The 23,727-nt window shown below is 39.9% G+C and overlaps 1 protein-coding gene across 5 annotated transcripts in view; it reads left to right on the top strand.

Annotated features, from left to right (window-relative positions):
- The window catches only part of tnrc6c2 (trinucleotide repeat containing adaptor 6C2), a 65,007-nt gene that overhangs the window by 18,571 nt on the left and 22,709 nt on the right, over positions 1-23,727 (top strand). For 4 of the 5 annotated variants that reach the window (XM_040024646.1, XM_040024645.1, XM_040024643.1 and 1 more), the window contains 3 exons: positions 2,085-2,185; positions 3,137-3,158; positions 14,215-14,616. In XM_040024646.1, coding sequence (XP_039880580.1) covers positions 2,123-2,185; positions 3,137-3,158; positions 14,215-14,616 — 487 coding nt within the window. In that variant the 5' untranslated portion in view covers positions 2,085-2,122. The remainder of the gene's footprint in view (positions 1-2,084; positions 2,186-3,136; positions 3,159-14,214; positions 14,617-23,727) is intronic. The other variant, XM_040024647.1, reaches the window with a different exon arrangement.

Below are 23,727 nucleotides of genomic sequence, written 5' to 3'. Positions count from 1 at the left end.
GATGGTCACTGTAGTGGCTATATTAATTTCTTAAAGTTCTCTCTTTCTCTTATATGTAATATAACCACACTACTGACGGACAAGCGCCTGTTTTTATGTGTTGTTGTTAGCGACAACAACGGTAACACCATCGCGTGTCCGCTTGTTTATGTTCCACATAAACCTTTCACAATAAAGCTCAAGATCCTGTTGAGACTTTTCAAAATAAACTGAATCACGTGAAAGAGCAGATTATTTACGGATTAGAAGTAAAAAAGAGCCGCCAGGTGCTAAAAAATAAACCTTAGACTCAAACGTTAGAACAGGCTTTTACCCGCAGCGCGCCATGTAATAAATACAAAGAAAATGGCGGCAGTTACAACTTATGTCTAAAAATGTATAGTTTCATGCATCGGTTAAAACACTCGACTCCAGGTAAAGGACGCGCAGCTGGAAACACTTCACGCAAGTCGAGCTGCCCGAGATTCACAGAATTTACAGAAAATGATAAATTTTTGTGATTTATATCGTTATCGGGACGATAGAATTCTTATATCGGGATATGAGATTTTGGTCATATCGCACAGCCCTAGCATTCAGTGAGCTGTTGAGATAGCACAATGAAAAATGGGATTGTGTTGAGTGTATGCGTGAATGTAAAGGAGAAAGGAAGAACAATGAAGCAGGAAAAGGAACAAGGAAGCTAAAATAATTTTCCCCAGGGATCAATAAAGTATTCTGATTCTGATTCTGAAAAAAAAAATACAGTTGGAGGAGCAGTAATGCAAGATCTGTATGTTTGCCCAAACCCCTTTATATGATTCCTGTTCCTTTGCTGCCATAGAGACATTACTGCACCATCAGACTGTCTCATTGAAGCCTCTCCTGTCTTTGTGATTGACAGCTCCCTCCCACTGCCAGTGGGCAACACAGTGGGAGACAGGCCTTCCATTAGTCTTCTGTTAGGAGAGTTATGATTCATTCATATATTCAGACTTTGATTCATATCCATGCTTGTGTAGGCACTTTTTATATTTAGTGTTTTGTTCAGTTGTGGTAGATAACACACATTTATCAACATTGGGATTTTAACTAATGATTTTTCATCATATTGATTATTATTGTGCTAATTGTTTCACTAAACCAGATATAATGTCAGTCTTATGTATGTATGTATGTATGTATGTATGTGGAAAAATGCGTTATTCCCTTCACTGGATATGACACATGCATTGATGTCCATTGCACTTGGTAAAGCCTAAAAGCATGCACACAGTCACTGCCTGTGTCCTAGCTCATGCCTTTAATAGTTTCCAGGAGCTGTCACTAAAGCTGAGCCAAAGCAAATGGAGACTGAAATGAAGTACTTAGTTTCCCCTGAGCCCTTAGGCTAGCTATCTAGCTAGTTTGGAACCACACTCCCACTAAAAGGAGATCTTCGTTAGAAGAACTCGTGCTTTATTTTGTCTGTTGGCCTTCATGTTTTATTCCTTTTGCTCCTTTAAATCCTTTCCTCTTTTTTCCCCTTGACTCATTTGTTGTTTTTAAGCCAACCTTTTTATGCTAACCTTCGTTCTTCTTGTTCACACTCACTTCATCTCCCCCTCTGTCCCTTTCCTTTTTGTACTCGAGTAGTCCTCCTCTTTCACCTTCTACATTTTAGTTTCTGATCATGAGGGAAAGTGTTTATCACAAGTTCCTGGAATGATTTTTTTGTATGCAGTGATGCTTGTAGATGGAAATGTTTTTTTTTTTGTTTTTTGTTTTTTTTATGTTCTCTGAGTGCACTTTGGCCCTGACTTACAAATGGCTCATAAGGAAGGTACTACAAGTTAATGTGTGCTTTTGAACATGCTTGAAATCCCCTGAAATTAAAAAAAAAAAAAAGTAACAGTAATATTGCATTACCATTTAAGTTCATTTAAAGTTTAAAAATGAACAAAACAAACAATTTACAGTGTGGGGCCAAGATGTTTCTGAATAACTCTTGATGTCCAAAGTCTGCAATGCAGATCATACCAGTTATAATGTGTAGAAGTATTCCTTAATTGTGCTCTTCTTTTTTTCTTTTTTACTCATCATTCTTTCCCCTTCTTGTTGAACAGCTGAGAGAAGCTAGCAACAGAAGAAAGGGAACCATTTGATGGAAGAAAAGAAAAAGAAAAAACAAGAAGAAAAGACCAAGAAGGAAATTGCTCAGAAAAAGGTGAATGTAAAACCCCTATTAAGGCTTTGCAGACATGTGAGTGCTAATCAAGTGATGCTGACTTGTCCACCATTTTTGGACATGTGACAATCATTGTGATGGTCAAGTTAATAACGGGCAAGTCAGACAGGCCTTTGGACCAGTCAGTGACCCCCTGTCACTAGGGAAACGTGTATTCCCCAACCTCTTGGTAAAAACCTCCTTGTGGTTGCTAGCATATTGCTGCAGTCTTGTTTTGAGTGGAAGTGGCAGCCTTGTAGCCTGACCAGCTACTCTCTGAGCTGTGCTGAAACCGTAAAAGTGTGATGCACAATGGAAATTGACAGTTTGCCCTCACAATAAAAGTTGCACACTTTGAAACATGTTGGCTGCAACGCCGAATTACAGCTTTTACTGTGAAGATGAACCCTCTCCATTTCTGGTATATAAAGTACTTCCACTTCTAGCTGACAAGTATTTGCAGACGAACATGAAAAACTCTAGGCAACCGTGGCCATCTGTGAGCAACCAAAGTACCACCTTAGTTATGACCGATTTCACCAAGCAACAGCCCAAACATCCAGCGACCTAACAAACAGTGATTGTATCATGTCCGATATGTCTCGCACAGTGTGCGCATGACGTCACGTGAGAAACCTCAGTGCTATCCATTACACACACTTTTCTGTTATTAAAATAGATAGGATACTAGCCTTCACTTAAGTTGCCCCTGTGCATGGAGTGGTTGTATTGTAAGTGCTTAATGGTAATAAAATAAATGGAATCAGCCTTGGTTGATTTGTTGAAATGTAGGCAGCAAATTTCCATTAAAGGACCAAATGACTACTTCTGTTCACTGATGTCTTGAAACGATAGGCTCACTTTATTCGGTAGCACTAGTCGTTTGATTTATTTGTGAACATCATACTTAAACTATTCATTTCCTAAATCAGTTTCTCTTCTCCTCTGCAGGCTGCTGATCAGAAACCCAAAGGTGAGTGTCATGAGCAGACAAACTACACCCTCTCATATACTTCATTTTCTAACACTACATTCCAGCCACTGATGTACATTAATCAGCTCTGATTAATACATAAAGGCACACACATTATTTATGCATCATACACACGTAGCATTTAGCATTCTTGTACACAGATGGACACACACATTTTGCACATGCATGCACAATTGTGCTGTTTGACTCGGCACACACACATGCAGACGCTCATTAGAGCAAATACAGGGGCGTTTTAATGCAGAGTGACGCTCAGTATGCCAGGAGCACCAGGCAGTGAGGCGTGAGGGGACCCAGACAGCTCACTGAGTGTGCTGTAGGTAAAGCGATGGGGGGATGGGCTATAGAAAGAAGGGAGAGGATGAGTGGGATAAAAGACGCAAATGGTGTTCAGCTGAAATGCAAAACTAAAGGAACAGTGTCCTCATATCCCCTCTGCAATATCTTAAGATGTTAAAATAGTTTCTCAGCGTTCTTGTTCCTGTGATAAGTTTGTAATTTGGATTGTTTAAGTAAGACATGTATAACGATCTGTACAGCCAATAGATTTACATGCTTTTGTTTTATAAATAGATTTCTAAATAGAGTTCTACTTTAATGCAGTAGCTTACATCCACATGCATACCGGTATAAAATGAAATATGGAAGCGCTGTGTCCCAGCTGTCTGCATTAAAAGGAATGAACAATTGTTAGTTAAGAACATCTAAAATGCTCCATTGCCTCCATAATTTGCGATCTGCTTTCAAACCTGAATTTTCATACATCATGGACGAGGATAATTATCAAGCACACCCTCCCGCTTTGTTGTCACTTAGCAACACAGTGAGGTTATTTCTGTGTTGACACTTAAAAAAATGCTGTTAATGCTAAATACCTAAACTAAAGGTTTCTGTTAATGCATGGTAGTGTTGGATTGAAGATGGCAGAAGATTTCATCCTGTCTGGGGGTTTTTTCTTAGTGTGTCTCTTAGCACCTGCACTTTGCCAGTTTGAGCAGCAGTTTGGCCATCTGGGTGAAACTGTGAGGCTTTAACAAAGGTCACCACAGCTTGCCTTGGACTCTGACCTGCCTATTTAATTACCCTCCCTGTGTTTCACTGCACTGCTTGTGAGTTTGACCTATTAACCAAGTTTCAAAGCTGCCTACAAAGCTGAATGCATCCAATTTCAATAAGCATTTAATGCCACTGTACTTCTGCTTCAGTGAGAGATTAAAATATCAGACTCCTCTAGGGCTACAATTCAATTCAACATTTGTATGACTTCTGCTTGCATAGTACTCAGATGAGGGCTTGTCACAAATATTAACAAAGAACATCAGGAGTGAAGAGGCACATTTTATAGTGGGTTTTCTTTTTTGTACACAGGACATATTCACTGAGATCTTTTCCAGAAACAGTTTGTACTAATATACGTTACTTTCACACATGTATGCTGGCATTTACAACAGAAAATGTATGTTTTGGTCACTGATGACGCATTAAAGGCAAGCAGGACTGCTGCACGTTTATTTGTTTTCTCAAACTTTACCAATGACCCGCATAATGCATTAGACAAGGAGCATGGAAAAGATTATGTTGATGTTAGGCTGTAGCCGTCCACCTAACCACAGGATGTGGCCAACAATACGTGTCACATGCTGTTTTGTGTTGTGAAAGCCTGCATTGTTTCTTTGTGCATCTTCCTATTTGTCTTCAGAGATCTTGTATTTAAATATGAGGCAATACCTTTTGACCAGTAATGTGTTTTGGCCCTGCAAATCTGCAGCTGTTGCTATTTTTTATTTATTTATTTTTAAACCAAACCTTCCAATTTAGTGCACTGAAAGTAATTAGATGCATTATATACATGAGCAGAAATGTGCTATAGCCACCGGTGGTGCTCTGAAAAGCATGTTTTACAGCCATCTTCACTGTGCTGCTCAGTTCAGGAGCCCTTTTTACTAACTTGCTTTAAAATGTAGGCACTATATATAAAGCACATCCTGCTACACTGATGTTTCCATTGTTAGATTTGAAAGTTAGTGTGCCAAATAAATGTCTAAATAATGAAAAGCATAGCACAGTCTTCATATTTTCTTGCTGCGCTGTATGAACTGTGTATGTTGGATGTGTGATGCAGCAATTGAAATGCCAAGAAAGGAAGGGGGGAAAACTCTTTTTAGGAGAGAAACCCATGGATTAGGGCACAGTTACGAAGGGAAAAAAGGGAGCGAGAGAGAAGAAATAGGAAGTGTAACGAGCTGTTTTGGTTCCACATAAAAGCAAAAATGAAGAAAGGAAAAGAGGAAGGGAAGTAATGAAGCAGCGAGCAGCAGACAAGTGCCAAAAATGACCGTCAAGAGTCAATGACGACACTAATATAGCAGAGGACTAATGACATGGAGATTTATTTTATGGTGTGTTTAATGAGAGATAGAGAGGGAAAAGGACATGGGATGAGAAACTGATTGCGTTTATGTAGTGGGTAGTCATGCAAACAGACAGATAAAGAAAGTAGGTGAAAGAAGACTAATCGAGAAATCAGGACTTCTGTGAGTTTGCTTATAACCTCCCATCTGCAATAGCTTTTAAAAGGAACGTGGCATCGACTAGAATGAGATGGGTTTTCATGCATGACACTAAATAATAGAGGTGTGTGTGTGTGTGTCTGCTCGCGTGTGTGTACGCAAGACGGGGGAAATCGGTATGCGGTAGTGATTTGTGTCTTTCCATCCATATCAGTGCATTCTGTCTTCCTTATACACTTTCAGAAATTCATAGTCACATACACACTACCACTCCCCACCCTCTCTGCCTTTTGCTGCTTTCCTCTCTGCAGGCCTCCCTGGTCCCAGGCATTTCAATTTGTTTGCGGTAATCGATCTCGGCCTGGCGCGTTCATATGTATGAAAATGAGATAAAGCTTCGGCGCACTGGAATTAACTTCTCTGCCCCCTATTAGGCATGGAGCTTCACAGAATGCAAGGTTCCAGGAGGCAGTGTCCCATTGCCCCAACCCACCCCCACTCCCTCCTACACACACACACGCACAGACAGGCTGGACCTCTGCCTATACAGAGCCTTTCCATCCTCCCCCCTCTTGGTCCCCCAGTACCTCAGAGACGCTGATTATTCACCCCCAGCACAAACGCACCTTCATCACAATCTTTGCTCCTGCTGCAATCACAATCAGTCGATTTGACTGCTACACATATCTACTAACCTTGACAAAAGCATGTGCACATACACAGATAGAGACACAGGGTACGTAGTGAGTTTGATACCCACAGCCATCAAAACGTGCTCATTGCAGCGACTTGGAGCCTTTCAATATGTTTTCAGTGAAGGAAGCTTACATTGTTTAACTGCAAAACTGCCAAGATAATAATGTCCTTGCCAAGATTGCTCTTAGCATGCACAAACACATGTGCGGACATACAAATATGATTGAATTTGTAAGAAAACATGGCCCAAACAGGATGTTAGACAAACGGAACTCAAAAATACAAAACAAAAAAAATTAGAAAACTACATTTAGAAACAAAAAGCCACAAGTAACACCACGCTGTGTCTCTTACATTCCTACTCTCCGATAATCAGAAAATCTGCAGTCTCTGTTTCTCCTGCTTGTGTGCTTTTCCCTGATGAAAGGTTGGAAATTTAATGTGCTGTCTGTCAGTACCTCGTTCCTCACTCTCCTCTTTGACCATGCTGTTACTTCCGCCTGTTTCATTACCCTCTACGTGTCCCAGCGACCGCATCCGAGGAGAAACATATTTACACGGTGTCACCATGGTGGTAACAGCATTATGTTTTCAAAGTGGCAACAGACACACATAAACACAAGTGTGTCCTTTTAATACCGCATTGGATTCATTCGCAATTTCACATGCTATTAATTGCGTCAACACAGCTCAAATGGAATTTCATGAATTGCAATCTAATTAGAGGCTAATTTACTTTAACATTTGGGCTGCTTTTTTTTCCGCTGTTAAACACATTTCTAAACACTGAATGAATTAATAGTGAATAGCTTGTGAATTACGTCCCGTGGATTTATGACTGCCAAGCATAATTGTTTTTCCTTTACCCCCTGTGTGCATGAATGTCAAGTGTTAGGGGAAAGTGAGGGATGTAGGAATGGACCAAGGGAAGCGATAAAGGAAAACAAGGGGGACGCTCAGACTTAAACAATGCTCTCCTCCCTCTGTATTCATGTTGTATGATCACTCACAAGCTGCTGACAAGAGAGCCTCACACACCTCCCCCATCACCTTGTTCTCCCCCACCGGAGAGCTGCTTTATGTCAAATACCAGGCAGATTAATAGGATGTAGCGAGAAGGATATGAATGACACTTAAGCCTGTTTTTTGAAGCGCGAGGTCTTTGCCAATTTGTTTGTTTAATGTTGTAAAACTGTCTGGTCTCCCCCTCATATGGCAGCTTGCTCCCCCAAAAAGGTGATCTTGTCCATATGCCAAATTATACTTGTAGCTGACTTACAGTTCAAGTTCAATGATGTCCATAATCACCGTGACCCATAGGTTTGGGAAGCCCAGTTTTAAGTCCTCAGCCTTTTGGCCCTCCCATTTTGGTTTTTTGAAGAAAAAGTGACCTTCAGCAGCCAATACTTCATCCAAAGACTTTATGGGTGCCTCCCATGTATGCAGAATTAATAATTAAGGGTTCTGTACTTGATTGTTTAGATAGTTGGGCATAGACGTCTATGGGGATTGACTTGTTTTTCACCCATGTAAGTGGTCTTTTGTATAAAATGTAAGGCAATAATGTCTGGGACCTGTAGTCATAAAATACCTATGTATGAAAACATTCTTTTGTAGACCCCCAATGAGTTCTGCTCAGATTGTTAAACTGATACTCAAATTGAGCTCCCTTGACTCTAATAACACTAACATTATAACTGGGGCAGACTTTGTTCCTCATTTATGTATCAGCCTTTAAAAGTTTACAAACCTTGAATCACACTATGGAGCTATCAGAGCCAGAGGGATTCACAGCCGATCGTTGCACTCAGGCACTGACCTCAGAGAGAGGTGTAGTGCGATCTCGTTAAGGCTTTTTACCTCGTTTGAAGTTGGCTGGTATTAGGGTTAAAAAGCAAAAAGGGGTTGTTGAGGCCACTCTGTCATAATACTAACAAGCAGATGAGACACGGCTGAGATGAACCTGGCACAGCCAGAATATGGCGGCACTAATTATGGAGAGAGTGTAGAAGAGGCGTGGTGGGAGAAGGGGTCACAACAGGCACATGGAGGTGCATTAGGCAACTGTCAGTCTCTATAGTAGTGGTCCTTTTATAGGATGGGTGAGGGGTGAGAATTTTCTCTCTCTGTGTGGGTTTTTTTTTTTTTTTCCTCTTTTCTTATACAGACAGATGGGGCTCTCTATAGACACACCCACTTGACCATTTGAGTGCAAAATCGGACACACGCACATTTGCCTGTAAGTGAAGAGTCTTCTCATCGAAACAGCCAAACCTCATTTCTTTGTAGAACCAACGTCTCTTTGCAGAACATTGCCATCTGCTTTATACTCACAATGCTTGTTGATTATATTTAGACATTTATTACACTTGCTATAGAAAGTAACAAATTACAGCAACTGGCGTCTCCAGGTAAACAAGAATATTGTGCCAATTGTGAGAATTGTAGATGAAATGCACAGAGCAGTGTAATGAAAGGAATCCTGATCAGATTTCTGGGGAGGGACTTGACTCTGATGTGGTGATTGTGGTGTTAGTGCCTCTGCTTACATATTGCCTGCAAATTTAGTCTGTGTTCCACTACTTTTGCTAGGGTATAGACATGCTTTCTTTCTTTGCCTTGTTTACATATGCAAAGAGGAAGCACTGCAGCACACACAGTCGAACACAGCTTGTAAAAAGTTATTGTGTGTAATGCACTTTGTAACCTTCCAGGGGTTTTCTTTACCTTTTCTGCTTCTTGGATGTTGTTACATTGAGAAATTTGGCACCGTGTAGGGCATAGAAGCCTGTGCGTTGCGTCTCTCCCTCCCCCCTCTATAAACATGGCTGCATAATAAAGTGGCTCAGCAGACAATAGAAGAGATGTGTGAACCTGCACTGCCTGGCACTAAGCTCAAGGAGCAAATCAGTTCTTTATAATAGCAGATACCCTCTTTTTGTGCTTCATTCGTGGATTTTCAGTTCTATATGTGATTTTTGTTATATACTTAAGTTTGCGGCTGAAGTTTTTTGTTTTTTTTAAATGTTTTTTTTTGCAGACTATTCTTAAGCCACTGATCCTTTTGATTGTGTAATTAACCATTTAGTGAAAAGAATGGCTTTAATTAAAACTTTGGTGCGAGGTTGCAGAGAGTCCTTGAGCTGGAGGGTTTAATGGAATTTGCAGGGCACTTGATACAGATGCTTACTTAATTGGCTCTCATTTTCAGGTTCAGTTAGAGGCACTAAGGGCCAGACCACCACATCATAAAAGCCTAAATTTGGTTTTCACAGCACTAGTTGAAGTTTCAGATAGTTTTGTATTTACAATTGCTAGTAAAACAGTTATTTCCAATAGTCCATTTGTCTTTCCTTGCAGTTTTAAAAATTAGTTTCTTATCGAGATATTGTCGAAAAGTTGTAGTTTGATTTTAAATGCCCAGTAAATATGTCTTCAGATTCTTTTAAATCCTGCTTGTGAGTGAATATTTATAAAATGTTTTCTTTTGCTTTTGTTTTGTTTTTGTTTTTTAATCTGAGTTAGAATCTCTAAGAAAAGATACTGGACCTTTTTAGAAGAGCTTAATAAACAGTGAATTCCTGTTTATGCAAAGCTGAATTAAAATGTATTATGAATTTATTCAGTAAATTTCATTGACATTCCCAGTGAACCAGCATATGCTTCACTTTCCTCTTTTAATCTTTTATACTTATACACTTATCCAAGGGACCCCCTTCACCTTCCACACACACACACCTCTTATTTTATTTTTTTCTCCTTGGCTCTCTTTTTCTGTAAACCCCACCCCCACCTCTTCAAAAGCACTTAACCATCCATCATGGATTAGGAATCTCTCTGAGCAAAATAAAAGACGTGTCTCATTAAATGTATTTATGTTTGTGCAGGGGAGAGGGGAACAGTGTCTGTACTATTTTTCTCACCTCTTACGCACTCAGACAGCCATTTTTGCCGTCTCATTTTTGTCTGTCTACACACACACACACGCGCGCACATTACTTCCCTCTCAGGAGAGCATTAATTCTCATTCTCAATTCTGATGTACTTATTAAATACAGATTACACTGAGGGTGGTTACACATTATCCAGTTTGGAAGTGTTATAGAAGAGATGTTTTTTAAGCTTCCCTGCAAGGAAGTTTTGACAGCATGATTTAAAAAAAAAAAAAAAAAAAAGTTTAATAGTTATTGTATATGTGTGAAAGACATTTGTCTTAAAGTACCCTTGTTACTACCACAACAAACAGATTGTAGTGTGTGTGTGTGTGTGTGTGTGTGGGGCTAATCAGACAAAAAAAAAAGATTTTCCTTTTTGTAACAGAAATGTGGAGAACTGGAAGCAAAAGATGTATAGTAGAAACTTTGGGCTGGAGTTTGAAGAGAGACCAAAGAGAGAAAAAAGAAGGTATAAAGGCAGGTTGAATGAAAGGGTGAGATTTGGAGTGGAAGGATAAGGAAGTGGAAACAAGAACATGGCCAGGAAAAAAGACAGAAACAAGACATGGGTGAAAAGAGACAGAAAGGCTAGAGATGAGGGATCAAGATGGATAAAGGCCCTGAGGGAGAATAACATAGTGAGCAGTGAAAGACAAGGAGGCATGGAAAAAAGGAATGGCAAGAGAGTGAGTGAGCACTGGGGCTACGAAGCAACCTGCTGGTGGGAAGATGAGGGGAGAAACGGGTGGAAACAGTGGGTAGAACAGAAAGGGAAGGGGGCAGGGCGGCGTGTATTCACCATACCGGTGTACGATTGGCTGAGACAATGTCAGGCGGGCAGCGCTGAATTAAATCAGATGTGCGTCACCAGCTGCAGTTCCAAGCCAACAGCCAACCACATACTGCTGGAAGGGGGAAGGTTCTTCTTATCCCTGTCTCTCTCACAGGCTCCCTCTTTCTCTCTTTCTAAAAACTCAGTTGAATTGGATGAAAACAACTATGAAAGTGTCTTTTTGCCTGTATGTGTCAAATGCTATGCAAAATATAAAATTCTTACCTTAAATGTGCGTTTGTATGCCTGTGGAATAACACTCTTTGTGTATGGGAAGTGGATGTTTTTTTTTAATTTATTTTTTTAAAGATCATTATGTTTTGATTTCAAATAAAAATAATACAAATACTTAAAAAAAGTCTTTCTACAGGAAAAAACATATATTAGTGAGTGGTTGTAATTTGTATTTCTTTCTGATACAGATCAATGCAAATTCCCCTGCTGTTAGTGTGTTTCAGCAGGTAGGCACCCTGAGAGGGCCTCTGTTTTCAGCTGTGCTTTTGGACAAGCTTTTGGCAGCCACAGCGAATACCTCTGCACTCTGATTTATTTTCACCTCCTATGCGGTAATGTTGGCTGGTGTGTGCATGTCACTGTGTGGTTAATTACTACCACTGCAGTATAGGCCTGCTGTAGGAGTAGTTTAGACTCTCATACCAGAGAGACTGAACCCCTAAATATAGCTGCAAGCAACTATGGTCAGAGTGCAATAACCTTCCAGCGTTTGGTGATCTCAGTGGGCAGTTTGACCCCATCTTATCTGAGTGACCTTATAGTACCATCTCACCCCACTGGAACTCTTCCCTCTCAGACTCTCAGAGTAAAATTTGAAATTGAATCTAATTTAATTTTAAATTGAAGTTGAACATATTCAACCAATTCACACGTGTAGTATTTTGGCAAACAGGACCTTGAATCTTTTTATCACTATAGAAAATGTTTATTAATTACCAATGCGAAAACATGATTGTCAACACACCCAATAAGGTGAGCGTATTGCATTATATTTTATTATAGGTTTATTTGTGTATTTAAATTTATAATGTTTAAATATTGAAAATGTAGGTCTTAAATGGTTCTCTTCTGCAAATATATTATTTGCTAAGTACTTTTTGACATGTAACTGAGTAATAAAAGCAGTCGCCTCTGTGGATGACCTCCATTTTCACCTTGTTAGACTGCACCTGCAAACTGGTAAGCCTTATTCTGCTCTGCCACCAAAGTGAGCTTTGGTTGGAGCACTGGCCTTCTAGTTCACAGCAAATCTCAGTAGCAGAACAACTACTAGAGTCTGTCGAACCAAGGGACGAGACCCTCTTTGGGCAAAGAGCTGAGTGATATTGGGGAATTCCCCAGCAGTGCCCTGACTAGAGAGAATGCAAAGGTAGGGAAGGACACAGCTTTTTTTTTTTTTTTAGTTTTATGGCAAGTGAACTTTTAAAGGGACATGCCAGGGTGTTTTCCGTTAGTAAATTAATCACATGGGTTTGTTCTCTTTGACGAATATAAAAATATAACATTAGTTGCCAAGTATAGATCTCAGATAATGAGTTGCGGCCACAACTCTGGCCTAATGTAACTAAAATGAGCAATTTTCTTTTTGTTTTATTTCCTCCTGTTAAATTCTAAACTTTGGAGGTACACCGGATAGTTAAAAGAAAATGTTTGGGTGCAAATATTATTGTAAAGTTTTTCTTAGCTTGGTCGCAATATAAGAAGATGAGATCACTCAATTATTTTTAAGTAGATAGGCATTTGCAGCCAGTAATGATAAGAATAAGAAATTCATAACTAATTTAATTAACTAAGTAATAAAGAAAGAGAATGTAAGTAAATACAGATAATAGGATATTTGCAGCTTGGACTAATTAATTTCTATTCCATTTATTTTTCATTCGAACAAACTGGCCATCCTACCTCTACAAATACAAGAACTGTCTTTTTGTCCCTCTCCCACTCCCTTGAGTCAAGGCAGTCTCAGCTGTTGTGTAGAATGGTTGTGTCTATCCAGGGACTATAGAAAATAACATCATCAACTATTCATCATGTATTTTCCCTTGGACCAAAAAACTGTAATTCACAGCAGCTATTGAGTTACAAGCTATTGATGTCAGTATGAAAGCAAATATTTCTGTGCAGCAGGAAATTGTGAGGTAGAGTACTTATACATGCTACAGCCACAGACTCACACCAACAAGCTGCTCAGTTCCCATGACGATAAAGAAGTGTGTAATCTTACAGCACCCTGTAGAGAAAACTTTAGCAAAGCCAATCTGTTTGGTTGCTGGCTATCCAAGTCCTACTAATAATAACATCTTTCAGGCTAACACTCGATTAGATGGCTGGCTGGTCAGTGTAACCACAGGGAAAGGTTCAGACTGAGGCCAAACCAGCAGGGAAGGGAAACGTGTGTAAGTGTGCGTGTCTGTGCTGGGAAAGGAAGAGATAGAGAGGCGAGTTTAATTAGGAGAAAAGGAGGTATCTCGTCGTGTTTGTGTGTTGGTGTTCTTTCAGCAGAAAAAATCTGACCTTTTCATAGATTGCATCTGGGTCAGTAACATATGCTCAACAACAGGCTACATGAGGCAGTTAACTTCAGGTGATAGTTCACAGGAGAAGTGCAGAGAAAAGGTTAGATTGCTCACTACCTGGATAGTAGTACCATAAATAAAAATGAAATGCACTGAATTTACAGAAACTGCATGAACATCTATTTTTAGTAAACTGTCTTTAAAGCTTTTTTCATCAGACTTCAAGTGTCATTAATTGTAGTTAAGACCATTAAATATGCTAGGATATAATTTGATAAGATGACAAGTTTAATGTGCTGGCATGCTGTGGGCTATACATATGGCTCTGTTAAAAAGGTTGACAGCTCTCTTATAAAAAAAGAATAGCTCTATATTTTCAGCCTTTTTCAGTGTTGGTACTGCCCAGACAAATAAATATCTTCTGCTCTGTGTAGTATTAATAGTGACTTAACCCCGACATTAATACCTTGCTACCTGCATCTGTCTTTCTGTGTGTGAATGCTTGTGTGCCCATGTATTGTATCTGTCCAGTGCCAGAGCCTGCTCCCACTAAGCCCAGTCCCGGCCCATCCCACCACCCCGCCAGCCCCACGCTGCCCCTCTCCTCCTCCTCCTCTTCTTCTGGCAATGGCAAGCGCGCCTCCTGCAGTAGCCAGCTCCTGACTCAGACTCCCCCTCAGCAACAGTGCCAGTTGTCCTCTGCCAGTGCTCGCTACCCACCCAGAGAGGTGCCCCCGCGCTTCCGTCAGCAGGAGCACAAGCAGCTACTGAAGAGAGGCCAGCCACTGCCAGCAGGAGCCCTCAGCGCTCTCACTCTCTCCTCCTCTTGCTCCTCTTCCTCCTCTTCACCCTCAGCATCTTACTCTTCTTCTACGAGTACCAGCAGCACTACCACAAACTCTGCCACGTCCACTGCGAGCAAACACCACCAAGGTTTGTGTCAGTCTAGTAAAAAACATTGCGGCCAAATGGCTTTCTCATATAAATATATATATATTTTTTAGTGGTTGCTTTAGGGTGATGTTGTGACTTTTGTCCTTGTTAGATGTGCATTTTAGTGAGTTTAAATAATACAATACATATACATGATATACAAAAACCCTCCTAAAGCATTCAGGAACCATTATCCATCTTGGGATGGATTATGAGAGAGAGATGTTTGCATTTGTAGATGTAACTTCATTTCAAACTTTGCATCCTTTTTTCTTCTTAGAGACGCATAAGAAAAGCAGTACTGGCAATACAGTAAAAACAGTGATTATAATTGCACTTTCTCTGTCAGCAAATGTAATGACAAGACTCGCCACCTAAAATTTTGTGGGTAGACTGACCATATTAAAACGGGCCTCAGACTTTTTTTAGTTGATTGCTGCTTTTTTCCCATTTCCCTTTGTGGCTATTCTGAAGTAATGAGGTTCTGGTACTTGGATGCATGTTTTCAAAGCATGTCTGTGTTTTCTACGTGTATTAGTGTGAATAATGATACTTATAACGGTGACAATTATGTCTTCTTTTTTTCTTCTTTTTTTTTTCTTTTTCTTTTTAATCAAAGGCCAGCTGGGATATTTTAGTGTTTGAAGAACTTGGTTAAGTGGTTTTAGCCTTGTGCACTGTTTTTTAAAATCACCAGCGGTAGGCTTTTAACGAACTCTTTGTTGGCCCTGAAGTTCACTAATGTTGAACCTGCCTTGAGGGGCTCATTATACAGTGGTTTGTGTGTATTTGTAAGCAAGTCATGTGTTCTTAAATCATGGCCATTTATATCAATATTACAACTATATTTCTCTGGTTTTGGACATGAGCATTTTTCATACAGACACTTTTTATTTTTCTTCTGTTTATTAAAGGAATCTTAACCATCTGTTTAATGTACACAGATTCAAAAGTGAGGGTACTTCTCATCCTCCAACGTAACAAGCCGTAGCTTTGAAGACACAGATGTGAGGCTACCTCTGTAGAACACCACACATTGTTTGAGCAGGATCTAGCACGAGCATCTGCTTGCAAATTTGTTGAGCTTCTTCTCCTGTCTCTTTTTTTTCCACTCTAGCTTTTGATCATGCTGCTCTGTGCTGCTTTTCATTATTGTCTCTAAATTTGCTGTGCGAACACGGATACTCAGTAAACAAATCTGCAGCTGCTGCAGTGTATGGTTAGCTAGCCAGGAGGCTACAGTCCTCTGCATTACAGTCAGCTGGTCTTTCTGTGCTCTGCTGCTGCTGTTGTTGTAGTCAAGTCTGTGCCACCAGTCACAGCATCAAACAAAGGCTTTAAGCCTATGCAGCCACCCAGTGACACTCTCTTTGCCAGAAATTGTGCTTTTCAGTCTATTTAGTCAATTTACTGTTTGGATGTTATTTTTCACTATGTAGCCATTTGATGATGTTTCACAAATAGTGTTATTAGTTGTTTTTTTTTTACTTATTTTTTTAATGTATTGTTTTTAAAAATATAATAATAGAGCTAATTGATTTAAAAAAAGAAAATAAGAAGATCCAAAAATAATTCTAATATTATGACATCATATAAAAACACAGAATCTATATAAAATGCATTCATTTTAATATTGTCTAAAGAATTTTAAGAAAATTCACAGGAAGTAAATTCAAGGCAACTGCATCACTGTATTTTTTTTAATTCAGTAAATATATTAAATTGGTGGCAAAAATTCAACAGATTCAATCTGTCGGCACAAATTTCTTTTTTATTACATTGGTAATAATGTTTTTTTCTCTATGCACAGCTATCCGGTTGTTCAGTCTGACGTCACTAGCCGTGTCTGGGTCTAAACTCCGCTGCAGGTCCATATATCAAACGATCACTATGGCATTACTGAGAGTTGAAAAACTGTCTAAAGTCTTTCATCTTTAATAAAATGATCAGCGTTCTGCTCTACCAGGTGTAACAATTGAGTTTAACATCCAGGCATCCATGAAAACGGAATTTATGACATTTAACGGAGTTAGAAGTTAGCAGGAAGTTAGCTCGCTAGCTTCTATCTAACTACAATATAGCATGTCCTGACTGCGGGGTTTTGGAAACAAATTAAAACGTACAGCTCTGCTGTCACTTCCAGCATAAATGAAGACAGAAAATTAAACAGCAGTGACGTTTGTAGGGTTACTGTAGTTGGGCTAGCTGGTATATAATAATGTGCTACGTGACCGCTAGCGACACAGCTATCTTAGCATAATATAAACAAGCTAACTTTTTTTCCACTCGATAAAAGTTAACGTGAGTGTTCTCGGTGGTCAGGAACAAATGTAATCGCATGGCAGGATGCTGTAAAAGGACCAAACTTCAGCCAGGAGAACAACTGAGATAATCCATCCACAATACGAGGTTAGTCATTCATATACTGCTGCATGGGCTGGGCTGTAGTTACATCCTAAGGTTTTAAAAACTGAGCTTAAATAAATGATTAGTGGTAATAAAAGCCGAGGGAGATCAACAGTGATCACTGACTGTTTTAGGAGCTTTTTGAGATTAAATAGAAGAAAATACAAAACATTAAACATGTTAACAACACAAAAGCCATATTAAACGCAGACTACTTTAGGCCCGGAAGTAGGATCGTCACGTCATCACTGAACAATCGGATTTACTGCAGTGTTTCTTTGGCTGTGGGCCAAGAAAAAATTTAGCTGCAGGCATAACTCTCTTAAGAGAAACATTAAGTCAGAACCTTCAGATTTGAAAGCATATGTTTCTTCTTTGAGCTCTGGACACGTTAGGATGCCCTGGCTGAGTGTGTTACGTTGTAATGCTGTATTATTGTCCTAGTCCAGCACTTGTTGTCCTAATTGGCCTTTACCTACCTCTGGTTTCCCCTGGAGTCTCTCTGTACAACAGCCTGTGGCAGAAGTAGCCATTGGCTGGGTTTTCACCTCCTTTTCCACTCATGTTCTTGTCCTGAGGGCATCCAGTCCACAACATGTTCTTTCCTATCTGCACAGCCAATAGCCTGAAGCCAGTAACCAGTTGTTGCAGTGCGTCTGCGATACATAATTTAGGGATTGGACACTGAAGTTAAGTCTACAATGCAGAGCAATTATTTAAGTCTGTGGCTTCTTTCATTTCAAACATGACTTTTGCTGCAGAAAATTCTGAAAAACTTCTCACCTAAAAATTTAAATCCAGCAAATGTATGTTTGCTGGATTTACAAGTTAATACTGGACTGTGATAGATTTAATGAAGTTTTTCCTGATCATGAATACATCTTTTTTTCTTTCTTTTTTTTTTTTTAAAGTCAAAATGCTTATATCTCAAAGACATTGTCTGCAAATATAGAGGTAAAGTTTTATTTCATTTTGCAAGTTACAGATGAACTTTGTTCCGAGGACAGTGTTTCTATTTTGTTTTCGAGGACAGTGTTTCTGACCTCTGGTGAGGTTACTGAGGCCCTAAGGGTGGCAGTGATGTGATGGTTCACTTTTGTAGTTGCACACATGCAAATACTAACACATGTATATAGATATAATGAATGTGCAGCAGAGGGAGTACTCTAGTCTGACCTAGTTGTGTCCCCTCAGATATGCGTCTCCCTTGCAATCTGCCTCACACTTTAAAGAGGAGTGTACTCACACTGTAGTTTTAGTTAGTAGCAGTACACGGTAAAGATGTTAAATTTATTTCTTTGACACATTTTTGATCACTCCACATTTGGCTTGGAAAGTCCAGTTTAATTATTGTAGAATCTATATGAATTCTGTGTAAATCTGTAACGCTTGAGATTCCAACAGGCTATCCAAGCACCCCATCCCCAGTGTCTAAAATGCAGTCTGCTCCCGACACACCACCCTCCGACACAACGTCTTTTCCCAACCCATTCAATTGTCCCACCAGACAGAGACCCCCTGTCCCATTTCCATCCCCCTGTCACACCCACCATTCCCATCTCTCCAGCTGACTGGGGACCATTTAAGTAGTCCGGAGCATCCAGCAGCCAGACAGACTCCCCAGTAGCAGGTGCTGGAATGGGGTCTCTTAAGACTGTGGGAACTGTAGCCCAACAGCTGTTTGCCGGTCACCCAGACAGCACGCGTAGCCAGAAGGCACTCTGCTGGGTGCGGTTTAAAACACTTGGCCCTTTCATAATGCTTCCTTTGATTTTTAGGTAAATTAGCTTAGATTTTGAACACATCTTAAGTAAACTGTTTGGTGTTGGTGTTGCTTTATTTAAAAAACAAAACACGTTTAGAACACTTGCGCATTTTTACATTCTTTAGATATAATCTTATAAAAATGTTGTTTACCTCTTCTGACATCATCAAAAAAAATAAATCTCAGTTATTTCTATGTTTTTTAAAATCAAATGAAAAGATCACTTGGCCCCAAAGAAGCCACGGAGGTATAGATTGGCCCATATGCTCAAGCTGTGACACACACATAGGCACACACAAGTGAGAGAACCCCCTAGTGGCTTCATTAATGCAGCCTCTCTCAGGGAAACCAGAGAAGTCACTATGGTCTCGCTCTTCTATTTTCTCTCTTCTCTCAGCAGAGGTAAACAGACATGAATGATGAGCTTTTTAAACCCCACGGAGACCGTCCCCTCTGTTTTTCTTTTTCTCTATGTTTCTGGAAAAACATGTGCATGCCGTCCTCGATGTGAGTGGGCGTAAAGTTCTCCTCAAAGAGAGGGTCAGTATGGTGACAAAAGACTAGTAAATGTTCCTTCCTTTGATTCTGGGTTTATGTCATCCCATAGTTTTAACCGAGAAGCCGAGCTGCCTCTGTTGCTCACACTCAAGCTAAAAGAATCACTTTGTCGCTACAGTTATTCTCATTCTGTTCATGCTTTCTCTTTCGCTGTCTCCCTTTCTTTTCCCTCGCCACTGTATGTACCGACCTCTCCCCACCCCCACAGACTGTCTTCCATCTCTCTCTACCGCACTCTTCTTCTTTCTTTCTGTCACGCAGCCCTTTATTTCATTCAAATGGGGGAAGAAAGGCATTTAATTCTTGGCTTATTGCCCATTTCCATGATGGCAGCTAGTGTCATTAGCAGGAATTCACCTCTTGCTTATTTGTGCTTCAACTCTGGCTGGTACCACACAGCTCCACTGCAGTGTTGATGCTGCTTGTCCGTGTTTTGTAGTAAGCACTGTCGGTGTACCTACATTAGGATGTTTTTATTATTAAACTGATGTCCACCATTTCTGTAGTTCAGTGCAGGTGAGAATAAGCTAGACTCCACATACACGCATACAAAAAGGCTGTCTTTCTGTCCGTTTGAAACATGAAGAGCTACAGAGATGCTACTTTTTTTTTCCTTTCCGCTTTTGACCCTTTTCATTCACAAGGCATAATCATAGGCTGCCCTCCTAATTGCAACCAGAATGAAAGCAACACATTACTGACATATGATTGCAAATGGTAGATGGAAATAATTCTCCCCTTGCCTTTGTTTTTCATATTCAGCTTGCTTTCATGCCCCTCCCGCAAATCAATGATTTGCCAAGAATCAGCAGTACCTTTTTCTGGAATGCCTGGAAAGGGAGTTGAAAGGGGAACAATGGAGGCAAATTAAGGTGAAAAGAAAGGAAGGCTGTTTTGCATTAGTCCACTCGTACATGTTGGCAAAGACGCACCAGCATTAAAACCTTTGCAGTGTAATGCAACCCTGTAATCCTGTTGTAAACACTCCTTTTGTGGAGCTAATAATGGTCTGGTTTTGTTGAGGTAGATGTCCACATGTGCTGCCTCTGCAAAAGGATTTTTTTTTTTTTTTTTTTTTTTTGCTTCACTGACTAACCTGTTGCAGATGTACTAAGATGATGTCTGCTGTTTCTTATTCTTGCGTGGATCTGTGTAAGCACTCTTAAGACTAAGGCTGCTGTACTTCTCCTCAGGTATTTTTCCATTCTGTCGCTCTCTGACCTCCTTTCTTTTATCATGTGCATGAGAGTCACCTTTTCTTTCATATTTTTTTTTATGTGTGTGGTTTGGGGGCTTGTTCAAAATTAGCTTTGTACATTTCCTCTGTGACGAAGGTGTTGAGTGTGATAAAGGAGGACTGCTTTGCAGAGTTTACATTAGTCAAGTAATCTTTTATTTTCAAATTGTGCGAATGAAGGAGGAAGATATGCTGGGTGGTGAGAAACTGACTGAACAAAATAGTTTTACTTTGACTGCCCTCCCCTGAGCTTCTTGGATAGGGTCCACAGAGTGATAAAGTAGTGCTCCTATTTGCTTGGAAATCGACCACGTACAGTTGGACAAAGAGAAAACAGTAAATCAGTGGGCTTTTCTGATCAGGATTTGTTTTCCTACTGACTAGTAGTAAAAAGTTGTTTTGAACAATTTAATATAAGGCCAATTACTTTTGCAGTCTAGATCACTTTAAACTAGGAGTGCACAATAAACTTTCCTAAGGGGCCAGAAGAGAAACTGAGTATGTTGTGGAGGGCTGCATCAGTAAGCTAAACTCAGTTCTGCTCAGTAGCTCTGGGTTTTGAAAAGTCCTATACAAATAAAGTTATTATTATTAATGTTATGTTTTTATAAGCTGGTGTAGCTCTCACTACCAGTTTCTGAGTTTTGACCCCAAACTTTTTTCTTATATCAAGTAGGGCTGGGCGATATGGCCTAAAATCCATATCACGGTATAATTTGAAGCATGTGCGGTAATATATGATATATATCGCGATATATTCTTTTCTTCTGTATTAAGTATTTTACACACTATAGGGACATTTAAAATCCTTTAATTTTCTCAAAAATCGACAGTGTGCCTTATGTATGAATTCTGGTTGTGCTTACTGACCTCAAACTGATTTTATGTGGTTCACGCCACTCAAAAATCTGTCAAAAATGTTTTAGTACGACTTTGGTAAGCTACGAAGGCGCACAGCTTGATGGATTGTCGGAGCATTATGGCTGCCGTAGTCAGGAGCCTTGCGGAGTAATCTGGGTCCTAAACTCCGTCTGGTTCAGGTCCCAAAGTCACACGATCACTGCGGCATCACTGAGAGTTAAAACTGTCTAAATTATTTCATCTTTAATAAAATGATCAGCGTTTCTGCTTTACCAAGTGTAACAATTAAGTTTAACATCTAGACATCCATGAAAATCGAATTTATTACATTTAAAGGAGTTAGAAGTTAGCAGGAAGTTAGCGGCAGTTAGCTCGCTAGTTTCGCTAGTTACCTAAATATAATATAGCATGTTCTGACTGAGAGATTTCTGAAAAAAATTAAAACGTACAGCTCTGCTACCAATTCCAACATTAATGAAGACAGAAAACTAAACAGCAGTGATGTTTGTAGGGTTACTGGAGTTGGGCTAGCTGGTATATAATGATGTGCTAGCAAAACAGCTACGTTAGCATAACATTAGCACAGTGAAGTTGAAGGATGGCCGCTAACTTTTTTTTTTCACTCAATAAAAGTTAACGTGAGGGTTTCTGGTGGTTAGGGACCAATGCAATTGCATGGCAGGATGCTGTAAACGGACCAAACTTCAGTCAGGAGAACAACTGAGATAATCCATCCACAATACGAGGTTAGTCATTAATATACTGCAACAACATGGGAATAGAGCAGTTGTTAGGGAATTCAGCATTAATGAATCAATGTTACGGAAGCGCAGTTTTTGGCTTTCCCTATATTCCAAAAGTGCTTTGTCTCTGCTATTACTGTCGCCCAGCATAATTTGCAGATGATGTTGTTTGCAGCCACTGCAATGCTGTCGACCAAAATAGGTGCAGCTTGATGACACCATCAACATGCGCTATCGCGGTAGAGCGGTATGTCAAAATCTCTACAGTTGGCCAAATTTATATCATTTCTACCGTATACCGTTCACACCGCCCACCCCTAATACCAAGCTGTTGTCAGAAGTCAGAAAACCCATGGCAAGTGTAATTTAAAAACTTTCTGATGATAGGCACACATGGCTTTTTTCCCAGCATCTTTTAAATGAACTTAAAAAGAAAAGTACACTTACAGCAAATATGGGGATTACTTTTGTTGTGATGTTTCATTAGTTATTTCTGTTTTCAGCTGATTGCAAACTGACTGTAGATTAATGTTGGTGTGCATGTGTGTGTCATCAGTCTGATGACCCTGAACGATAAGGCTGCCTGGGGAGTGGAGATAAGTGAAAATGTAATTCACAGCCTCTGTGGCACATTCAAAGTATCTAAAAGTCATACATCTGCCAGAATATGTGTCTTTGTCTTCACACCTCAAATAAATGGACTTTTCCTTCTATATCTTGTGCTGTGTAACGTCTTGTTAGGATGGCAACAATTTGATAGGATCTTCTTTCCTGTCTTAAGGTTCTATCTTAAGCTATACAGTTTTACTTTAGAAACACATTACATTTAGTGTGGACTTTAGAAAAAACAAACTCAGATGTCTAGTTTTCATGTACAAATGTTTATTATTATCAATTATTAATAAGGTTAGTTGGTCTGCGCAATGGTGATATTCGTAGCTCCTACTTCTCATTAGCTTTTCTGCCATTTGCCTGAAGCTACCCTATTGGTTAGAGTGTTTGGATGCTGGATCAATAGCCTCTCTGCTCTCACCCACTAACATTAATAAGATTATTGATTAGCTGCCTCCCACAGATTGATTACCCCTTTGCAGCATCAACCCAGTCTATTATTAGTTCACCATTTGATGGTGGCTGCTTTTGTGCCTAACGAATCTGCTTGTGCGTGATTCCATCTTGATCAGAGTTGTAAAAAGCTGCGATTTGGTAGCTTGGTGAGGGATTTGTAGATCATAGATCATAAGTAGAAGGACAAAATCTATGGACAATCCCTCATTTTCAGTTTTGTCATACAGATAATTCCTAGATATACAGAATCGCATGTGCAGTATTATGTATATGCAGGTAGTGAGAAGCAAATAGACACACACTTATTCACACAAGCTTGGAGGAACTGTTATGTGGTTTCTTATTGCAGTGCAGTTGAAGGAGGAGTAGGCCCAGTAAAGCGTAAGGAGTGATGGATGAGACTCTGTCCTGGTTTCATTCCAATAAATGAACGGCGTTCCACTTGGGCTTCCCTTCACAGTCCCAGCCAGTGA

The sequence above is a fragment of the Simochromis diagramma genome, unplaced genomic scaffold (genome assembly GCF_900408965.1).
Source record: "Simochromis diagramma unplaced genomic scaffold, fSimDia1.1 OVJJ01000302.1, whole genome shotgun sequence".
Classification (NCBI taxonomy): domain Eukaryota; kingdom Metazoa; phylum Chordata; class Actinopteri; order Cichliformes; family Cichlidae; genus Simochromis; species Simochromis diagramma.
The sequence above is the reverse complement of the archived record's forward strand: the minus strand, read 5'-3'. Positions and strand labels throughout refer to the sequence as shown.